The sequence below is a fragment of the Lemur catta genome, chromosome 19 (genome assembly GCF_020740605.2).
Source record: "Lemur catta isolate mLemCat1 chromosome 19, mLemCat1.pri, whole genome shotgun sequence".
Classification (NCBI taxonomy): Eukaryota; Metazoa; Chordata; class Mammalia; order Primates; family Lemuridae; genus Lemur; species Lemur catta.
In genome coordinates this window covers 3,286,158-3,306,616 of record NC_059146.1, presented here as the reverse complement: position 1 = coordinate 3,306,616, position 20,459 = coordinate 3,286,158, and the positions used below count along the sequence as shown (strand labels likewise).

Sequence of the window (20,459 nt, the reverse complement as noted above, 5' to 3'; positions counted from 1 at the left end):
CCCTGCTAGGAATTGCATAATCAAGATAAAGTTCCTTTACCATCAAATAACTACCAAGCCCAAATACATTCTGTAGGCTGCCTAGAGAATTCTGGTATCTGTGTGTAGCAGCCAGCTACAGGATGAGACATCATACTGGGTTTTCATCTGTATCTGTGTCATTAATATACCACAGACAACATTAATTTGGGGAAAGCAGATATTTTCTAGTATTGGCAGTAAAATGGAAGCAAAGCTTTTCATTTTCTACTGACAGCATTAAACATTTCATAATTCTGCTTGTCACCACCTTTTTAAGGAAGGTCAAAAATTGGATTTTAAATGAACCAGACAGGACTTAATTTAATTCAAATGCACAGGGAGTAGAAAATGCCAGCAGATGGACTAGCCTAGCAATTTGCTGTCAGAAGCTGAAACACAGCACATGCCCAGATTATTTCTGGTAAGACAACAGGACTGCTCCTGGCTGCTCCCAAAACATCAATAAGCAAAGTGAGCTTAGCATAGGACACTTCCTCTTCATCCCTGATGCAACCGGGATTGGAAGGTACGGAAGGGGAAGGGACGAATTCTCTGGAGTTACATACCACATTCTTATAGAAAAAATAGAGAATCATGTTGGAAAGCCGGGTATAACACCAGTGCCCGTGGACAAGAAGGAGCTTGCTGAGATGTCTGAACTGAGAAACGGCAAAGTCACTGGCCATCACAGCCTGCAGGGGCAAGGGGGACAGAATGCCATCCTGAGCGATCAACATGTTAGAACAGACACAGCATGGGCAGCCTGAACATCATGACATTCAGATTGGTTACATTTGTTGTTTAAACCTTAAACGCAGATCAAAACACACATACACACAGAAATAGCAACAACGACAACAACAAACCTACGAATACAGAGCCCTCATGGACTATCTGGAGTAACTACTCAGCTTTCCAATATGGTCACAGGAAACAAGATTTCTCTTCGGTTACTACTCATCATGCAATTTCAGCAAACGAACTTTCCCTAGGAAGCAGCTCCCTCAGCAAGAACTCCGCCTTCTGCATGACAATCCGCATTCGCTTCTCCCCAGTGAGGAGAGTATTAAGTGATGCAGTCATGACTTCATGTGACTTTGTATAAGCGTCAGGCAAAGACGTACCTGAATCCCTCAGCTTTCACAGAGATGTTGTAATTTACAATTCTCAGGAAACCGTAAGCCTCATATTCCACTTCCTCTGACAGCATTTGCATTTGGTCCATACATGAAAAGCAGTCTTTTGGAATACAAGAAGCGTTTATCTGAATTCTGTGCCTAAACTACTATTCAGCACACACACACATGCACACACACACACAGCACATCTGCACCTCCTTCATTCTTACTCTCTCTTACCCTCTTCTTTCCCTTCACTTCTCATCCCCTCCCAGCTCAAGATCTTAAAGTCCTTTATTCAAATCCTTAGTAGCTTTCTTCAGTGTCAAAATCTACAAAGCTACTGCAGAGCTAAAAAATGTATTCCTATGATCTAGATAAGCCCTATTTTTTTAACTGTACAAGTGAACCACACAGCTAAACTGGCCCAGGAAAATGCTGTGACACTCACCTAGCAAACAGTGAATGGATGGATGGATGACTCCCTGCCTCCCACCCGCCGGGCTGACCACATGCAGTCTCACTCTACCACGGAGATTCCCCCCACTTACCTGCATGCCTTCTTGACCTGAGACCCCTATGCCGATGTCTGCCACCTGTATCATGCTAACGTCATTGGCACCATCACCTTCGTGAAGCAGAAGGAAAGGGGAGAAACATGTGAGGAGTAAAGAAAAGATGTAAATTTTGCAAGTCAATAGGGGCAACTCAAGTGAACAAATAAATCCTTCAAAGTTTATCCCATTTCTCCAAGTTACCTGCAAGCGAGTGAAGCAGAAATTAAATGTGGGTGGCATCCCACTGCCAGAAAGAAACAACACACTCAACACTGCCTTAAACTCCTTCACGCCATGACACTGACCTGGACGGACCTCCTCCTTTTCCATGCCACCAGCGCCACTTTCAGACCTCAGATTCACCCTGCTCCTTCCACCCACTGCACATGATGTTTTCTAACACTGCCCTCATCGCCCCCACCCCACTTTGCGCGATTTCAATTGCTCTTGCTCTCGGCTTTGATGTCATTTCCTCTGGAAAATCCTTCTCATACTCCCTTTAGATCAGACACCGCTTCCTTAGGCTCCAGCACCACCCTCTGTGACTGTACCACACCCACCACCTGGTACTATGGTTGCATATAGCTTAACTGGTCTCTGCCAACGTAGGGAGCTTCTTAGGAGGAGGCATTACGTTCTTGCTGGTAACGAACATGGGTTATTCCCAACCGCTTGCTACATTCACATGCTTTCCAGTAATAGTATCCTGGTTTTCCTTGGGAACTCTTAGTCTAGGTGGTTTGCCAGCGTGAACCCAAACGCCCATATTTATGAGCGGGCAACTGACCCAGACCTGTACAATCAGTGTCTCCTGTTCTCTGGCGTGTCAGTGACTGGTTCACAGATGGGCACATGGCTCAACTTAATTACTATGATTATAAAATTCAGGGGTTCTGGGACGCAGGGGCTTAAAGAATCCATTCATGTACAGGTTCATTCAACAAGATAAATGAACAAAATTCCATGCTAATCCCGACACTTTACTGCAGCCATCTGAAAAGAGGTGCTACCTGTTCGCCCAGGTTGTTACTAGGACAGGATGTGAACCCAAGAGTTTTCAGTGGCTGTGTCACCACCCTGAATGGAGAAGTTACCTGTGCCTGGCAGCAGCCCAGAGGAAAACAGAGAATGAAAGAGACAGTTAAGAGACAGTTGGTTCCCATCAAACACTGGAGTGTTTCAGATCTTAATCTCACACTACAGTAGTTTTATTTATAGTCATTTTTTCCTATCAAGGTGTTAATATCCACCAGACTTATGATTCCCAAATTTATACCCCTAGCCAGTTCCTCATTGCTACATATCAGACTTTTATTCCAGCCACCTACATGACATCACTGTGTAGACATCTAATGGTCTTTCACACTTAACAAGTGTAAGACCCAACTTCTGACTTTCCCTGCCTCTAGCTCAGGGAATGGCATTTCCATTCTTTCTGTTCTTAGACAGAACTTCAGCGTCCCCTTTGACAACTCTTCCTCTCACAGAAGATATCCAAGTCACCAACAAGTGCTACCGCTCTTCCTTCACACCATGTCCATTACCTGACCACATTCTATCTGGGCCCAAGCCGCCATCATCTCCTGCTGAATGATACCTATAGCACCCAAACTGGTCTCTTTACTCACCTCTTTGCAGCCCAACGGTTACTCTGCCACAGTAGCCAATGGGATTCTTTTAAACCTAAGGCAGATCTTGTCCCATATCTGCTCAAAATCCTCCAGTGGCTCCCTAACCTCTTCGGATAAAAGCCAAAATTTCACAAGGGCCTCTAAGACCTATGTGACCGGGCCACCTGCCCTCTCTCTGCCATGTAATGAGCAGCAGGGAACTCGTTCCTTCGCTCAGTCCACTCTGGCCTCCAACACACCAAGCATGGTTCACCCCGTGGCCTTCACTTTTGCTGTCCCCTCTGCCAGGAATGATCTCCCCAGATCTCCCCTGACCCCCTCATCACTGCTCACAGACAACCTTACAGCGAAACCCTCTCTGAAAACCGTCTTTAAATTAGCAGGCTCCTCTCCCATCCCCGAGGCTCTATGTTCCCTCACCCCACTTTATTTTTCCCGTGGCACTTGTCACTATCTGATATACATATTTATTTTGTTTTTGTTTGTTTTACCATATGTCTTCCAAGTAGATGTGAGCTCCTTAAGAAAAGGTACTTTGTCAATTTTACATACTCGTATCTCCATTGCCTAAAATGCCTGCTACAAAGAAGGCACTTGACGCATATTTGTTGAACAGATAAATGAATGATTTGTCCACGTCCTTGAATTTACGCCGTGTGAAGGTAGAACTTGTGCATTTTTCAGTTCTTTGATTCAGTTTATTACTCTACTTAAGCCAGTTGATTTGGGGGTCTGACATGTACCCCAAGAAGTCCTGACTATGATATTGTTTTCCATGTCCCATCCCTACCACCTGGTTCACAGCAGGTGGTGGAACAGGTGATGGAGGAAAAGTAGCAGGGAGTGAAGGTGGTCAAGAGAAGCGGGCAGGAAAATGAGAGGGAAGGTGGGAGAGGAAAAGGACAGACAGAAGGATCGGCCTCTCGTGAGACGTGAAAGGGAGAAGTCAGGGCTTGCTCTCGTCCCCACTCACCGATGGCCAGCGTCATCACCTGGAGATGGCCCCGCACCAACTTCACCACCTCGCTTTTCTGCAGCGGCGTGGCTCGGCAGCAGACCACAGCTTGACACCAAGACGTCAGTTCCAGGAACTGCCTTTGCAGACTCTCTTGCAGGGCAAACTCCAGGGTCTTCCCAGTGATAATGAGTCCAGCCCGTAGCTCCGAGTCCTGGGGGGCGGGAGGCTGAAGTAAATCCACGCTCAATGTTGCTTGCTTTGGACAGGCTTGACCTTTCCTCTGAAGTTCTTTCAAAATCGTGCTCATCAGCATTTCACAGGCATCCTTGAACGGAGATTCAAAGAGAGTTAGCCTTGGAGCTCCCTTGGCGGTTAGAGGCAGCTATATTTCTCATTGTCATCCTTTAGCAATTGCCGGGTCAAGGAAACCACAAGCAATGAATACTTAGCTACTTTCAAAGACTTTAAGACTCTTCCACAGAGAGTTCTTCTGTGCATATGTGAGAAGGGGATAAAAGGATGGGGGAACATCTCCTAGGAAGAAACAGCTGTAGAATTTCTTCATGTGTACAACTGGCCTTCTCAAATAGTGAATCCCAAGAGTCCTTCGGTCTCATTCTGCCATTTATTAGCTGTTTGAACTTAAAAGCAAATTATGTAACCTTTCTACTAAAAAAATGCAAATATTATCTTCATCATGTTGGGAGGACTAAGTGAAATATTAGTAATATATACAAAACTCCTAGGGTAAGGCATGGCACATAGTAGACAATGAAAACAGTAATTATTGGTTTTATCTTCTTTTTAATTCAACATATTCACATTCACTATTTATTAAGAAATAATATATTAGAAAACATTCTAGGAGCTGGGGATACATGAATAACCATGGAAATCCCTGCCCTCATGGAGCTGGCATTGCTTGTCTCATCTGGTTTGCAAACATCCTTACTCCACGCTAGTTAGGAAGTTCTTTAAAGGCATGTGTCACTTTTAATTTGCTTTTGAAGCCTTTGTGATGCTTAAAAGAGGATCATGTCAGGAACTCAGTAAATATGCATTGAGTGAATTCTACTCAAGACTAACAATGACCTTATCCAGAAATTACTGTGTGAAATGACCACTAAGGACAGAGCCCAAATCCAGAAGCAGTGAAATTAAGTTTATACACTAAGCCTGAAATGGTTTATTCATTGAAGAGCCCATCACACAGAGCCTATTAACTCTTATTTTCAGTGCTGTTTCATCAAGCATTTCTCAATCCACAACAAAATAAAAGGAGTAAGGAAGAAGTAGGCATAGATATACAGGCGTGAAATAGCAAAGATTTAACCACATAAACTATAAACAAGAGATTCAACTTTAAAAGGGAGCCAGCTAACTCCATTTACCTTAGGAACTCATTGGATCTGATACACCTCCAAAGCCCCCAAGGAGAAGTCTACAAAGGTGAATCAAATCAAATATGCTTATTATAGGATCACTATGTAATAGAAAAAATTATTTTTAACAACTTTCTGGATTTTGGTTCAATTAAAATGGCACATTCAGAAAGTAATATACATCTCAGTCACTGAAAATCAAGATGTCTATTAACATGAGATGGTATTTAAGATATTTGTAATTGCAAAAACATAGCTACAACACTATATAATAATCTAAATGCAGTCTTTGTAGCATTAATACACTTATAGTAAACAAGATACAGTGTGTGAATATTCTCCAAAATGATTATAAATTGTAGTTTTATGATTATAGATTAATCATAAATGGTTTTATACTTATTTGTGTTTAATTCTTACACATTAACTATTTTTATTATAAAAATATATAAATAAACACATACACACTCACACCTGCACATTGCTGATCTTCACTATTCTCAGATTCTGCATTTGTGAATTCACCTACTTGCTAAAATTTACCTGTAATCCTACAATCAATACTTGCAGTGCCTTTGTGGCCACTTGCCAGCATGTACAGAGCAAGATCTGAGTCACGCAACATGCACATGAATAGCGTTGGCCTTCTTGTGCCAGCTCTCATGCCACAGTCCTTTTCATGGTCAGTCTGGTGCCATAGTTTTTTTTGCATCTTTCTGCTTTTTGTTAGTGACTTTGATGTTTAAAATGTCTCACACTCAGAGTGCTGCAGTGCTGTCTAGTGTTCCTAAGCACAAAAAGGCTGTGATGTTCCTTAGAAAGAAATTACATGTATTAGATAAACTTTGTTCAGGCAAAAGTGATTGTGCTGTTGGCCAAGCATTTGATGTTAATGAATCAACACTATATATTAAATAAAATGTCTTTAAACAGAAACAAGGTTAGGTATCGATTAGTTGACAAAATGTCACCACAGACCCATAGGAAGCTAACTTTTTATGTCCCCTAGGAGCAATGGTCAGTATTCACTAATTCAGAATTTAAGGCAATTCCATAAAACATAACTCCACAAATAATGACAATCCACTCTGTGTGTGTATGTGTATATAAAATGCATAGTATGTTATATAATATAGAAAGTATACTGAAACAGAAATCAGAAAATTTAAAGTTTATTACCCGTTTGATGAGTAATCAGCTGTCGGCACTTAGAGAAATCATAACCTTTTGGAAGCTAAGGCCATAAAACGAGAATAATTTACTATGTCTATTTGTTATAATTGTCAAATAAGATGTATGAAAAGCCTTTTATAGATTCTACTAAAGATGACTAAGATAAAAAGTCACTAATCTCAGAAGAAAAATTTAAATGAAATTACAAAAGTAAAACTTAAAAAACTAAATGATGAATCCAGAAAGGCTTTTATGTATTCCAATGTGGCAAATAATCCAGGATATGATTACATTAAAAAAAAATAAAGAAAAAAAAATTTTATGCGAATGGACACTATGTTGTAAATGGCCACATTTTTAATCCAATTTGAAACCAAGGAGCAAAACTGATGGAAATTTATAAAGTTGATACCACAGAAATGACTTCAGACATTCCACTGGCTGCCAGACGGCCCATTTGAAATGTTCTAAGAGCAATTTTTCACTAAATGACAAATTGGGCTCCATGATCTTCAAGTCCTTTTAAACTCCTAGTGATTCCTGAGGGGGTGAGGATGGGAGGTAGGAAAAAGGGAAAGAATTTAAATGCCAGTGACTGAGTCTCTCCTATGTGCCTGGCATTTGACATGCATAGATAGACTTGTGTCACCATAAAACTAAATTTTGTTCATTGTGTTCTATTTGGTTATCTGGAAAATTCACACATGTGGAATTGCTAGTGATAAAAAAATTATCTTTTTGCTATTATTAGCAAAAAAATATTATGCAACAACATAGATGGAACTGGAGAACATTATGTTAAGTGAAATAAGTCAAGCATAGAAAGACAAATCTCAGATGTTCTCACTCATATGTGGGAGCTAAATATTAAAAACAACTGATCTCATGGAGACAGAGAGTAGAATGAGGGTTGCCAGAGGCTGGGAAGGGTAGTGTGGAGGGGAGATAGAGGGGGGAGGGTTAATGGGTACAAAAATGTAGTTAGATAATTAGACAGAATGAATAATCTTTATCAGCACAACAAAGTGACTACAATAAACAATAAGTTAGAATATACCTTAAAATAATAAAAGAGCGGAATTGGTATGTTCTTAACACAAAGAAATGGTAAATACCTGGGGTGATGGATACCCCAATTACCCTGATTTGGTTATTACACATTGTATGCCTGTAACAAAGCATCACATGTACCCTGTAAAGATACACAACTATTATGTTCCCATAATAATTAAAAATAAAAAAGATATCTATAGTAGATAGCAAACACTTCTTAAATTGGTAGTTTTAAATGCCTTTAAACATAAATTGTATATTTATAAATAAATCTCACAATCCTAATGATTTTACTGTTCACAAAATCTCTAAGTCTAAATCAAACACCAAGAATTCATTACTTTTCTTTTTTAATGCTCACTGATTAAACAATTTGTATTTTCTCATTTAATGCCCACAACAGCCCTCTGACATAGGCGTTGCTCTCACATGACCAGTAAGAAGAGAGGCTTAGGAGGGTAGGTGACTCCCTGGGGTCACACACCTGGCCAGTGCCAGGCCTAGCATTTGACCACTGCTCTCACCAGCCACTCAGGCCACATCGTTTTTAGTGACGAAAAGGCCAGAGCATTTTCTTATGCTCAGCCCCCTGCTGGTCCTGGGAGCTGGGGGTTGTGGGGATGGGGGATGGGCCTCTGTAAAGGAGAACCCACTCTGTGTCCAGTAAGGAAAACCCTCTTCCTCCAAGGGTTCCATCTGGCTGCTACCGACTGAGGCCGGATCGTGAAAACACGCTAACAAGCGTGGCAGCCCGTGACAAGGGCTTACGACGTGATCCCAAAGAAAAGCTCCAGCAGATTGCTGCAATGGGACGGGTACCACTGACTAAGCCTGACTGCTGAGGAAGAAAGGAGGAAGCTATTCCAAGCCAAATAAACAACGTGCACAAATCTTGGAGGGCATCACTATACTGGGCATCTTCTAAGAAAAAATAAAATGCTTATTCAACTGATTAGGATGTTAGTGTTAGGGATTAGCAGGAGGCAAAATTGAAAAAAAAAAAGGGCTGGGTCTAAGCCTCTTAAATTCCTTCTTCTTTAGAAAAACAATTTTTCCCAACAGTTCTTCAAACTGTTGGTATTTTCAGGAGCACTATCTAAGAATTACCACTAGAGGGCATGATTATCCTGAGTGCCTATTTTTAGAATTACCATAAAAAAAATGTATTGATTTATTCACCTGGTTTCAATAGAAATGATCACTTCTCCTCATTTTGAAAGGGAGGTAGATTCCTGTCTCAGGACTTGATATATTTTCTCATTTGGGGCTAAGTCTTGTCAAATCCCTGGTAATCCAGTGTGGAGGGGCAAAAAGCAAATGAAAAAAATAAAAAGGAAACTTTTTTCTAATGCCTTTTATTCAGCAGTGATTCCTCTGAATCATTATAATTTTCCACCAAGCCCTGAGAAGAACTGTGGCACCCTCCTAAGCACAAGATAAGCCACTGGACAGAATAAATCAAGAAGCTAATAGTTACTGGGGTATTTTTTTTTTCCTCATTAGATACCAAATCCTAAATGCTCCACTGACTTTGAAAAAGCAAAAGGACTGGTTTAATCTTATGCCACGTACTTTACTTTGGGTGTTGAGGATGAAGAGCTTGTCCTCGGGCTCCAGCAGTTTGCACGCATAAGCTATGTTGACAGCCGTCTCCTGCTTGTCTCCGGTCAGCATCCAGATCTTGATACCGGCTTTGTGGAGGGCTTCTATAGACTCAGGGACTCCTTCCTGCAGACGGTCTTCAATGCCAGTAGCACCTAAAAAACAGCGAAGGTGCAACAGGGTTTGTAAGAAACCAAAAGCCAGCTGTTTCACCTAGTCAACAGCTGAAGCGGGTTGGCCAACTCAATCCTGAACTACACAAACCGCTCCAGTAGTGTCCAGATACTCAAAGGAGGTGTGAAAACCCAGATTAAAATTATATAAAGTCCTATTTTGGGAAAGAAGCCTCAGGGATCAATGAGTTTATCAAACTTACTTTTCTCCTTGTGTCTAGTTTCCTTATCTCTAAATTGAAGGGGTTTGATTCAATTATTATGTAACCTTACTCTATAATTTTATAATTCTATGATACTCCCAAGGGTAAGGGCAGGATTTTAACGAATGCTCTTGCCAATAAATTGTAATGTTTATTTGCAATGCACTTTCATCCTCTCAGTCCACAATTCTCTTTTCTAAAACGCATCTGGAGGCCAGATGTGTTTTGGATTTCAAACATTTTTCAGATTTTAAAAAGGTAATATGGTATATATGGCCTATTTTGTAATACCTAGTCATCAAGCACATTAATATTTCTGCAGAAAAACTCACAAATGTTCCCATTAATTAGGATAATAAAGACTATAAATAGTCTTACATCAAATCAGGCCTAATTTTGCTGCCAAATGAGTTTTGGCACTAAACCCACAGAGCATTTTTGATTTTGGAATTGCAGATGAGGAAATGTGGACCTATACTACTTACACTGCCACAGAGAAATTAATTAGGAGTCGGCATCATTACTCTATTTGCTAGATACCAAGTTAGATCAATGTTTATCTCCAAAATGAGCAGTGGAGCTCAGAAGCTGGTTTCTTGGCGTGTTAGTGCTGACATTAGAACTGATCTCTAGACTCTAAGGCAGTGGTTCTCAAAACTGACTGCCCTTCGCATGGCTTAGGAAAATTTTAAAAATTCCAGTGCCCAGGCCACACACCAGACCACTTGAATCACAATCCCTGGGGATACGATGCAGGTATCAGTATTCTTTAAAGCAGTCAAGTAGGATGCAGGTATCAATATTCTTTAAAGTATTCTATGATGCAGCTCAACCTGAAATAAGAGGTGTCAGCTGTGCAATTTTAGTTAAAATGGGACGAAAGAGGAATAAATTCCATTAGTCCAGTTGCAGGTGCAGGATAAAGAAGATGGACCCTAAAGCCAGGCAGACCTGAGACTGATGCTCGGTTGGTTAGCAAGTAACTCTGTTAGCTACTAGCATGTGACTTTGAACAAGTCATTTAACTGCTCTGTGCCCCAAGTTCTCTCTAAATCAGATGGAGATGTGTTGTAAGCATTAAAAAACATAACACATAGTAAGTACCTTAACCAGTGCCTGGCAAGAAACTTTAGCTTTCTTCTCCTGAACCAGGACATTTATTTGGCTTTATATTCTACGTTAAGTGTTGGGATTTTAAATGATCTCCTTAAGGACAACTACTGTGATCCCACCACAAGTGAAGTTCACTGCCGTGGAAACAGAATGGAAAGGACTGGAAGCTGGGCAGAGATCAGGCTGACAAGGGTGGGCAGAACCACATATATTTATTACGTCAAATTTTTTAAAAGGCATTGACACATAACTTATTTAGAGACAGCCAGTGTTTTTCAAAATCCTCCATTCAGGCCACACAATACAGTCTACCTACCAAGTAATGTCAGTTTGTTCTCCAACCTCAGGGCAGATTCAAGTAGTAATTCTTCCCTGTTGTCAATGCTGGTTTCAGCTAAAAAATGATTCCTCAGCCACTCTGCATACTCAGTATCACTCATGACCTGCGGGAAGAAGAAGAAAAAAAAAAGCTCTGAAGCAGGTCATGTGATCTTGCAGGACCCTAACTGGCACTGACCGCTGGCAAAGTATCAACCTGTCAACTTGTTTTAGGTATTCCTCCTTCTGGGCATAGTCACGTCAGGTCTATATTCTCACACTGGCTGGACGCAAGCTTCCCAAGCTCTGTTCAGACTAGTGCAACACTGATGACTGACAGACCCCATGGAAATTGTAGGCACTGTAGATGATGCACATGGGTTAATCTCTTTAATTAAACCAGGAAGTATGCAGTTGGGAGAGGTCTCCAAGTGGTAGTTAAATCCAGGGTGATTCTAACAATGTCATTGAGAAAATGGTAACACGGCTGTTCAGTTTGAAGGATTCTGTAGTCAGTAGCACCTGTGATATCTTTTGATGGTTATTTCATGCAATTAATGATTTATAAAGGTAAAAAGAGAGGCATCATATGAATGAAATAGGAAAGTCTTATTCCAAACAAAAATTAACTGGAATTCCCAGAGAAGCAGCCAGTGATGATATATTTTCCTTTGTCTGTGGGTTGCCATAAGGGAGAAATCCACATTTCAGTTCTTATCAAGCAGGGTGGGGTGAAGAGTAAAGAGAGTGAGGCAATTTCTCCATCTGCTCATTCTTGCCCACGAGGTAATTTGATTTGGGAGAATCTGACATCTCTTGGGCTACACTGTTCTCAGGGGCAGCCTCATTCAGCTGAAAAGGCAGAAAGCTGGTATGATCCTGAACTCTCCGTTCTTCCTACAGCTGTGTGGGGCGGGGTTTTGATCCTCCACGCAGCTGGTTGACTGAGCTCCAGATTCTGCTTTCCCTACCGCGGCTCCCCAGAACTACAATTTGGGCGAGAAATCAGAAGTCCTGGCAATAACATCCCTCAAATCATTTCTTTGGAGCCCTGTCTTATTTTCTTATTACTTAAATTCTTTATTTAGAAAGGATATGCTACATACCCACATTATTCTCAATAGAGAATACAATAGAGAATAATCAGTAGACATAATATCTAGTAAATTTAGAGATTAAAGGCTTATGGGCATGTAAGAAAAAAATATCAAGAACTTCTGCCTGGGCGCAGTGGCTCACGCCTGTAATCCTAGCACTCTGGAAGGCTGAGGCGGGTGAATTGCTCCAGGTCAGGAGTTCGAGACCAGCCTGAGCAAGACAAAGACCCCGTCTCTACTAAAAATAGAAAGAAATTATATGGACAGCTAAAAATATTTATAGGAAAAATTAGCCGGGCATGGTGGCACATGCCTGTAGTCCCAGCTACTCGGGAGGCTGAGGCAGGAGGATTGCTTGAGCCCAGGAGTTTGAGGTTGCTGTGAGCTAGGCTGATGCCACGGCACTCACTCTAGCCCGGGCACTCACTCTAGCCCGGGCAACACAGCAAGAGACTGTCTCAAAAAAAAAAAAGAAAGAACTTCTAAGGGGGAAATTAAGGCTGGTCTACAAGACAACCAGAGTCCAGGGACTTTCCCCAGTGCCTGGATCAGGGTTTGACACATGCTGGTTTCCAGTAAACGATGGTTAAACAAGGCAAAGAACCGAAAAGACAAAGCGTGCCAGGCAGGCTCACCTTCTTCGCCACACACAAAGTGCGCAGGCCCTGTTTGGCGTAGTCATCCAGGTGTTTCTGGGTTTTCTCCCTTATTGTCAGCTGATGTTTCTCCAGACTTGCTTCCTCTGCAATGATGAACAAAGCAGTAGTGTTCCTACCTGCCTGCCCAATTACAGATGTATTTTTGAAAACAGTGATAAGCTTAATCCACAATAAACAAAAAGCCTTCTAGTTTTGAATAAAAGGGGCCCCTCAGAATAAACGTTTCCCTTGCTCCTTTCTCCCTGGGCAAAGGAAAATACCAAGAACTTATAAAGTGCTGTTCCCACACCATCAATAACAATCACTACAATAATGCTGTCATTTACTGAGCACCTGACACTTGCTAGGCACTTGGCCAAAGGCTGTTCATACACTGTATGTCACTAAACCTCTCAGGAACCTAGAAAGGGGGTGCTTTAAGACCCATTTAATGGAAGACTGAGGCACAGAATAGTTACGTAACTTTGTCAAAACACAGCTAATGATGGAGGTCAGACTTGAACCAGATCTGGGTGCCCCAAAATGTATTTGCTTCCCCACCAAACGCTAGGCAGCTTCCTCCTACTTCACCATAAGCGGCTGATCCCTAAATAACCACTTCTTTGCTTTCATAAAGCTATCGAGAGAGGCCCTTTCGTCTCCGAGCCCTTCCCATCCACTTTGTGGGAACCTACCCGGGGAAGCTGCTGAGAGCAACTCCATGATCACAGAGTCAGCACCCTTTGTGTAGACCACAACCTGGTTGGAAAGTGGGTGCCGGACCACCACGGACATTCTTTTCCTGACTGAGTCGAAGGGCAGGATGTGTAGCAGTTGAAATGTTAATGGTCCCAAAGCGGCAAAGTCCACCATGACCTGCTCTGGGGTCCGGGCCTGCAGGGTGCATCGGTAGGCCCTGGCGGCGTACACTAAGGCCGCTTCGTCCGGGCTCTCGGCCTCGTAACACAGGCTGGAGGCCAGCGGCTGTCCTGCAGCGGGTCCCACCTGGCCATTCGTGACGCCAGCACCACAATTTCCCCTCTCGGTTTCCGTGCAGCAGACTGAATTGCTCGCGCCCGGGGGGCTCTCCCTCAGCTGCGAGCCCTCTTCCTCCACGGGGGAAGTCAGCTTCGCTCGGCTGAAGAGAGAAAGTCTGCTCACAAAGGCGCTGGGAACTCCAGAAGGTGGCTCCTTCCCACTGGCCAGCGATGGTGAACTTGATCTTCGGACAGACAATCTCTGGAAGAGGTTTTTAATCTCTTCCAAAGACCTAATGGGCATGCCACTCAGTGAAGGGCGTCCGATCTAAGAAAAACAATTTAGGAAGGTCTCAATAGCACAGTCAAAAGCAGTTTACAACAACGTCAAAGGCAAACTGGGAATAAATTAGATGTGAAAAGAGTTAACACTCTCTTACATAGCTAGCAGCCTGTTTCCTAGTTACGACTGCCGTGGAAAATATTAATAAAAAGTAGCTATGATGAAAAAGATGTGCTAAGATTAATGACATTATAAATTTCTATAAATTATGAAGAAATCTGACAACTGATAGCAAAAGACATAAAATGCTAATATTGCTAGCAGTGGCCATACTTATAGCAATTTTTTTTCTAAAGAAATAACATGAAATACAGAAAATCCATAATCTCTATTGTGTGCATCCTAGCAATAACAATTTAAAATTATAAGCAAATTAGGGTCAATAACAGCAAAATAGAAACATCTTGAAATGTTATACAATATTTAAAAATAAAGGTTGTGAAGTCTATGGGGCAATATTGAAAAAGCTATGGGAATAGTGTAAAAAACAACAAATAATAATACACATAGCAAAAACACTGGAGAAAAATCAAAAGGTTAACAAAATGTATTTTTTCCCTTTTATTTTCCAAATTGTATGAAAAGTTGTTACTTTGAGTTTTCTTTTAAACAGACCTATTGGTCCAAAGTAGCTTAAGGAAGAAGAGTTATTAGCATCATAATGTGAATTTGAATTTCTACTTTTCCAGAACATTTTATTTGTCCTGATTTCTCCTAGATCTTAACTTTTGTGATTTTTTGTGTTTTTTTAATGTATGTATGCAAGTATGTATTTAATTTCAATAGATTTAGGGGGTACAGTGGTTTTTTGCTACATGGATGAATCACATAGTGGTGATGTCAGGGCTTTTAGTGAACCCATGACCTGAATAGTGTACATTATACCCAACAGGTGGTTTTTGAACCCTCACCCTGCTCACCTTCCCCCTTCCAAGTCTCTAAAGTCCCTTATACCATGTGTGACCACGTATACCCCGCTGTTCAACTCCCACTTATAAGTCAGTACATGGGGTATTTGTCTTTCTGTTCCTGAGATACTTCACTTGGATTATGGCTTCCAGTTCCACCCAAGTTGCTGCAGAAGACATTATTTCATTCTTTTTATGGCTGAGTAGTATTCCATGGTATATATGTATATACCACATTTCTTTATCCACTCATGAATTGATGGGCACTTAGGCTGATTCCATTATCTTTGCAACTGTAATTGTGCTGTGATAAACATATGAGTGCAGGTGCCTTTTTGATGTAATGATGTCTTTTCCTATGGGTAGATACCCAGTAGTGGGATGGCTGGATGAATGGTAGATCTACTTGATTGAATGGCAGGTCCACTTTTAGTTCTTTGAGGAATTTCCACGCTGTTTTCCACAGAGGCTGTGCTAATTTACATTCTCACCAACAGTGAATAAGCATTCCCTTTTCACTGCATCTGCACAAACATCTATTGTTTTTTGACTTTTTAATAATGGCCATTCTGACAGGACTAAGGTGGTATCTCACTGTGGTTTTAATTTGCATTTTCATAATCATTAATAATGTTGAACATTTTTTCATATGTTTATTGGCCATTTGTATGGTTTCTTTTGAAAAATGGCTGTTCATGTCTTTTGCCCACTTTTCAATGGGGTTGTTTTTTTCTCGCTGATTTGAGTTTCTTTTAGATTCTGGGTATTAGTCCTTTGTCAGATATACAGTTTGCAAATATTTTCTCCCATTCTGTAGGTTGTCTATTTACTCTGTTGATTATTTCTTTTGCTGTGCAAAAACTTATTAGTTTAATTAAGGACCATTTATTTATTTTTGTTTTTGTTGTATTTGATTTTGGGGTCTTAATCATAAATTCTTTGCCCAGGCCAACGTCCAGATGAGTTTTTCCTAACTTTTCTTCTAGAATTTTTATGGTATTAGGTCTTAATTTTTGTGTATGGTAAGAGATAGGGATCCAGTTTCATTCTTCTGGTATGTGGCTATCCAATTTTCCCAGCACCATTTGTTGAACAGGGTGTCCTTTCCCCAGTGTTATGTTTTTGTCAGCTTTGTTGAAGATCATTTAGTTACAGGTATTTGGCTTTATATCTGGGTTTTATCATTGATTAAAACTTAGAATTTAACACTAATCATGGAAGACCACAATTACTGTTAAATTTTAACTGGATCCTAAAGTTTTCTCATTCAGAAATGCTCAGGGAATTGAAAAGTTTTCTCCTAAAAATTACAGATTTTATGATTGTTTGAGGATCTCATGCTGGTTGATTTTTTAACTTATCAGCAAATTAGAAATGAAGAGTGGAAACCCAATCACAGATGAAGTTTCTGAATTCCACATGAATTCTGATTAGCTCCTTATCTACTGTCTATAGTTACCTTGAAACGCCATGAAACTTAGGGTCTTATATGCCTACTGGGATTTTCTTTCAAGCAATAGAGTATTACATCCTTTGGGAATAAGGCAATAATATTGCTTAAGCAGAAAACACCAAACAATGCCTACTTTGGAAAGAGATAATTGAGAAAAAGTGTCATGTAGGGGAAAAAAGAACATCCGGTGATTTATTCTCTAACTACATAATCACTTTTTCAAAGAGCAACCTTCTAGGCAAGAGCTTATAAAATACAGTTTCTGATCAAGGGCAGCTTAATTGGAAGTAAATTATTTTTATGTTAAAACTGACCACCTCTGAAGTTGTCAAAAGAAAATGACTCGACGGAAAATTAAAATTTAATTGGGTTGTGCTGCAAATTGCATTTTAAGTGGACGTGTGTAAAACAGGAGATAGTTATACACAAGGAAGCTAGCACAGCAAGTGAATCACCAGCCTGTAAAACAAGCTTTTTTCTTAATTGAAAATGAATTTTTCCATGAATTTTAAGCTATAAATAGACTTTAAAAATCCAGCTTTTGTAGGAACTGCAGAACCTTGGTATATTATAGATGTATTGGATTTTAAATTGAGTTAAAACTAAGCCAACTGGTACATGAAAAGGTACATTATCATTAAACATGATATTGCATCCAATACTTTATATTTTGCTTGATGCTGTGCTTATGATGCTGGAGGTCTCAGACGTCTCAAAGAAAGCTTCGATTTGGTAAGAAAACTAAAGCAAAATGAACTGCTCTCATCAGCTATCCTCCTAGAGGTTGAGGGTAGTTGCACTGAGTCATACTTTCCAGGTTCAAATCTCACTTCCCTCACAAACTGATCTCATGACCCTGGGCAAATTCCTTAACGTCATCTGTGAAATGAGGAAGAGCAGAGTCATAGTGTCTAACTCTTGGAGTTGTTGGGAAGATTAAACATGTTAACACCAGTCAATCAGTTAGACCATGGGAAGTGAAGAATACAGAATAAATGCTGGATAAATGTTATACAGCTGCTATTATTTATTATTATCCATATAACAAGAACAGTACAGATATATTTAAGCCCAAAGTTCTTTTCTGAAAGATGACTCTTGTTTGCACTAGAGACCTTACCTTTTGCCGTGGTTGGTTAGGAGCAGAAACCACGACCGTGTTGCAAATTGCCAATGCGATAAAGAAGTCGATGATGCACAAAGTTTCCAGTGGTGGATTTTGGGTGGTCTCCTCTAGTGGGGTAAAGAGCTGAGGTGTAATCTGACTAAATTTGTCCAAAAGCCTGGTGTCTGGTACCACATCTGTTTCCTGAAGATCCAATAAGACAGAGTGTTGTTATAATAAGTATCTAAAAATTGGGGTTTTAAATTAACATGAGAAGCAACTTTTATAACCAGGATCTAAATGAAGCATGAGGTGGTAAACTTTATTTTTCTAGAAAAGATTTCATGTATATGGAGTCATGAGAAGAAGAGAAAAATAAAAAACATAAAAATAAATGGAAAATCTGGAAAGTACATTATTAACGGAGGCTACCTTGACTGTTAAACTAAACAGGAGATAGAACAATACCTTTCACCAAAATATAGCTGATTAAGTATATTCCCAGTTTGAAATACACAATGCCAGAAATATATTTTATTATGCCTAGCATTCTCCCTTGGTCATAGATTCATCCAACTCTTTTTAAAGAGAGGGCATTATTCATACCATGTCATTTGAACAAAATATTTTATGGCTCAAGTCCTCTACTACTGTAAAAACCAACTCTCCAAAATAAAAATTATTATAAGCAGGTTAACAGATTTAATCAGCATTTCCAGTAATATCCTACAAGACATTAATATGAGTTCTTTCAGGAGATTTCTGATCACCAAATATATTTGGCAACTGTATTTTCCTCTTAAAGATTCTCTACAGATTTGCTTTAAGAAGTTATTATTGGAAAAAAAAAGTACTTTAACACAGTGCCTCTCATATTTGAGAGTACCAGTTTTAACAAAAGAATATTGTAATATAAATCTAATTATAATCCAGTAACAGATAGTCCACTGCTTTAGAAATTTTTCAGCTGAGTCAAAAGAAGGACCATCCACTCAGAATCAAGGTTGTACAAAGCGCCATTGTATTCTAGAGGGGTCCTCAACACAGTTGGCCCGCAAAGCACGCTGCAAGTCAGGACAGGAGAGTTATAGAAAAGAGTAAACTATGGAAATGTATGACACTGGACTCAGAAGACCATGGCTTGTATTTATGTTTAGGAGTTGGGTGAGAATTAGCATAGGTTTAATAAGAAAAGAGCACGGACCAGAGATCTGACGGGTTTGGGTTCAGGTCTTAGCTCCACTGCACACTAGCTTGGTGACCTCAGGCAGCATCCTTAACTCTCTGAGCTTCATTTTCCTCTTCTGCATAATGGCAAAAATAACATTTACCTCCCGGGGTGGCTGCACAAAGCACATGACATGACCAAGATGAGACCAGTACAAGAGACACCCAAGTAATTAACATTCCTTTTCCTTCCTTCCTTCTCAAACGACACACTCACCTTCAAGCAGGTAATTAGGTTCACAAATGGGTTTAAAAGGTTCAAGTTATCTGCTGTCACAAAGCATTCTTCAATTTCTATCTAAATATATCAATTTCTAGTGTCCTGTGCCATTTGACTTAGCAAACTGTGTATCTTGTTACAGTCTGATGGGGTTTGTAGCCCCTTATGATCTGATGACTTTCATTAATGAGCTGGCCACACTCCCTCGCAAGTCTCACACGTACGGTAACACTCAGCTAGTACCTACACTAGACCCTCAGTTACTCAGGAAACAACCTGGCCTTAAGGACCTCCTTGCCAGAATCAGTAGAAGAAAGTGGTAAAGTTGGAGAGACTTCTTTCTTTATTCAACCAAGGGATGCCTGGGAAACACTGCGGGGTATTTTATTAACATCAAGGCCTGTGATTATACTGTTGTCCAGTGGTAGTGAGACTCCACAGACTGGGGCAATCTTTCCAAAGGCGTCCTTCTCAAAATGTCAGTATGCAATAAGCAAAAAACAAAGAGTTCCATGCTGAATTAAGTTTAAGAAACATTTAATTAAACAATTTTCTGTACTGCAGTTCTTCTCAAAGATTTTAATGGGTATTAGGAATCTCTAAGAAGAGGCTTGTATGCACAGGCTTCCTGAATTCTATTTTTTAGAGAAATCTGTTTTATAGAACATACTTGGGATTGAGTCAGAGATCTGAGAAGCTAATAGCGATTGCATCATATCAATGATCTCAATGTTAGCATTGACTAACACTTGGTTTTGGGACTTAAGGATTCTACTGCATTCTGAAGACGATCTCTTCTAATGAAAGGTTTATAACTTCTGCATTTGTGACAAACACTGTTTCCCGCAGTCTGAATGTTGGTGTCTCCCTAGAATTCATATGTTAAAATCCTAACGCACAAGGTGAGGGTATCAGGAAGCTGGGCCTTGTGGGGCATGGGGTGATTAGGAGAGGAGAGTGGAGCCTTCATGAATGAGATCAGTGACCCTATAAAACAGGCCTAAGGGAGTTTGTTCGCTCCTTCCACCACATAAGGACAAGGTAAAAAGGTGCTGTTTTTACGAACCAGGAAGCAGGCCCCCACCAGACACCGAATCTGCTGGCTCCCTGAACTTAGCTTCCAGCCTCCAGATCTGTGAGAACTCAATTGCTGTTGTTTATCAGCCACCCAGTTTATGGTATTTTGTTA

General features: G+C 40.4%; 1 protein-coding gene across 2 annotated transcripts in view; it reads right to left on the bottom strand.

Annotated features, from left to right (window-relative positions):
• Positions 1-20,459, bottom strand: part of ATP10D (ATPase phospholipid transporting 10D (putative)) — a 72,670-nt gene that overhangs the window by 13,304 nt on the left and 38,907 nt on the right. Inside the window, exons 11-18 of one of the 2 annotated variants that reach the window (XM_045532955.1) lie at positions 17,839-18,027; positions 13,733-14,342; positions 13,035-13,141; positions 11,301-11,427; positions 9,466-9,650; positions 4,301-4,610; positions 1,691-1,767; positions 588-713 (exon numbers count right to left, since the gene is read on the bottom strand). In XM_045532955.1, the coding sequence (XP_045388911.1) occupies positions 588-713; positions 1,691-1,767; positions 4,301-4,610; positions 9,466-9,650; positions 11,301-11,427; positions 13,035-13,141; positions 13,733-14,342; positions 17,839-18,027 (1,731 nt within the window). The remainder of the gene's footprint in view (positions 1-587; positions 714-1,690; positions 1,768-4,300; positions 4,611-9,465; positions 9,651-11,300; positions 11,428-13,034; positions 13,142-13,732; positions 14,343-17,838; positions 18,028-20,459) is intronic. The other variant, XM_045532956.1, reaches the window with a different exon arrangement.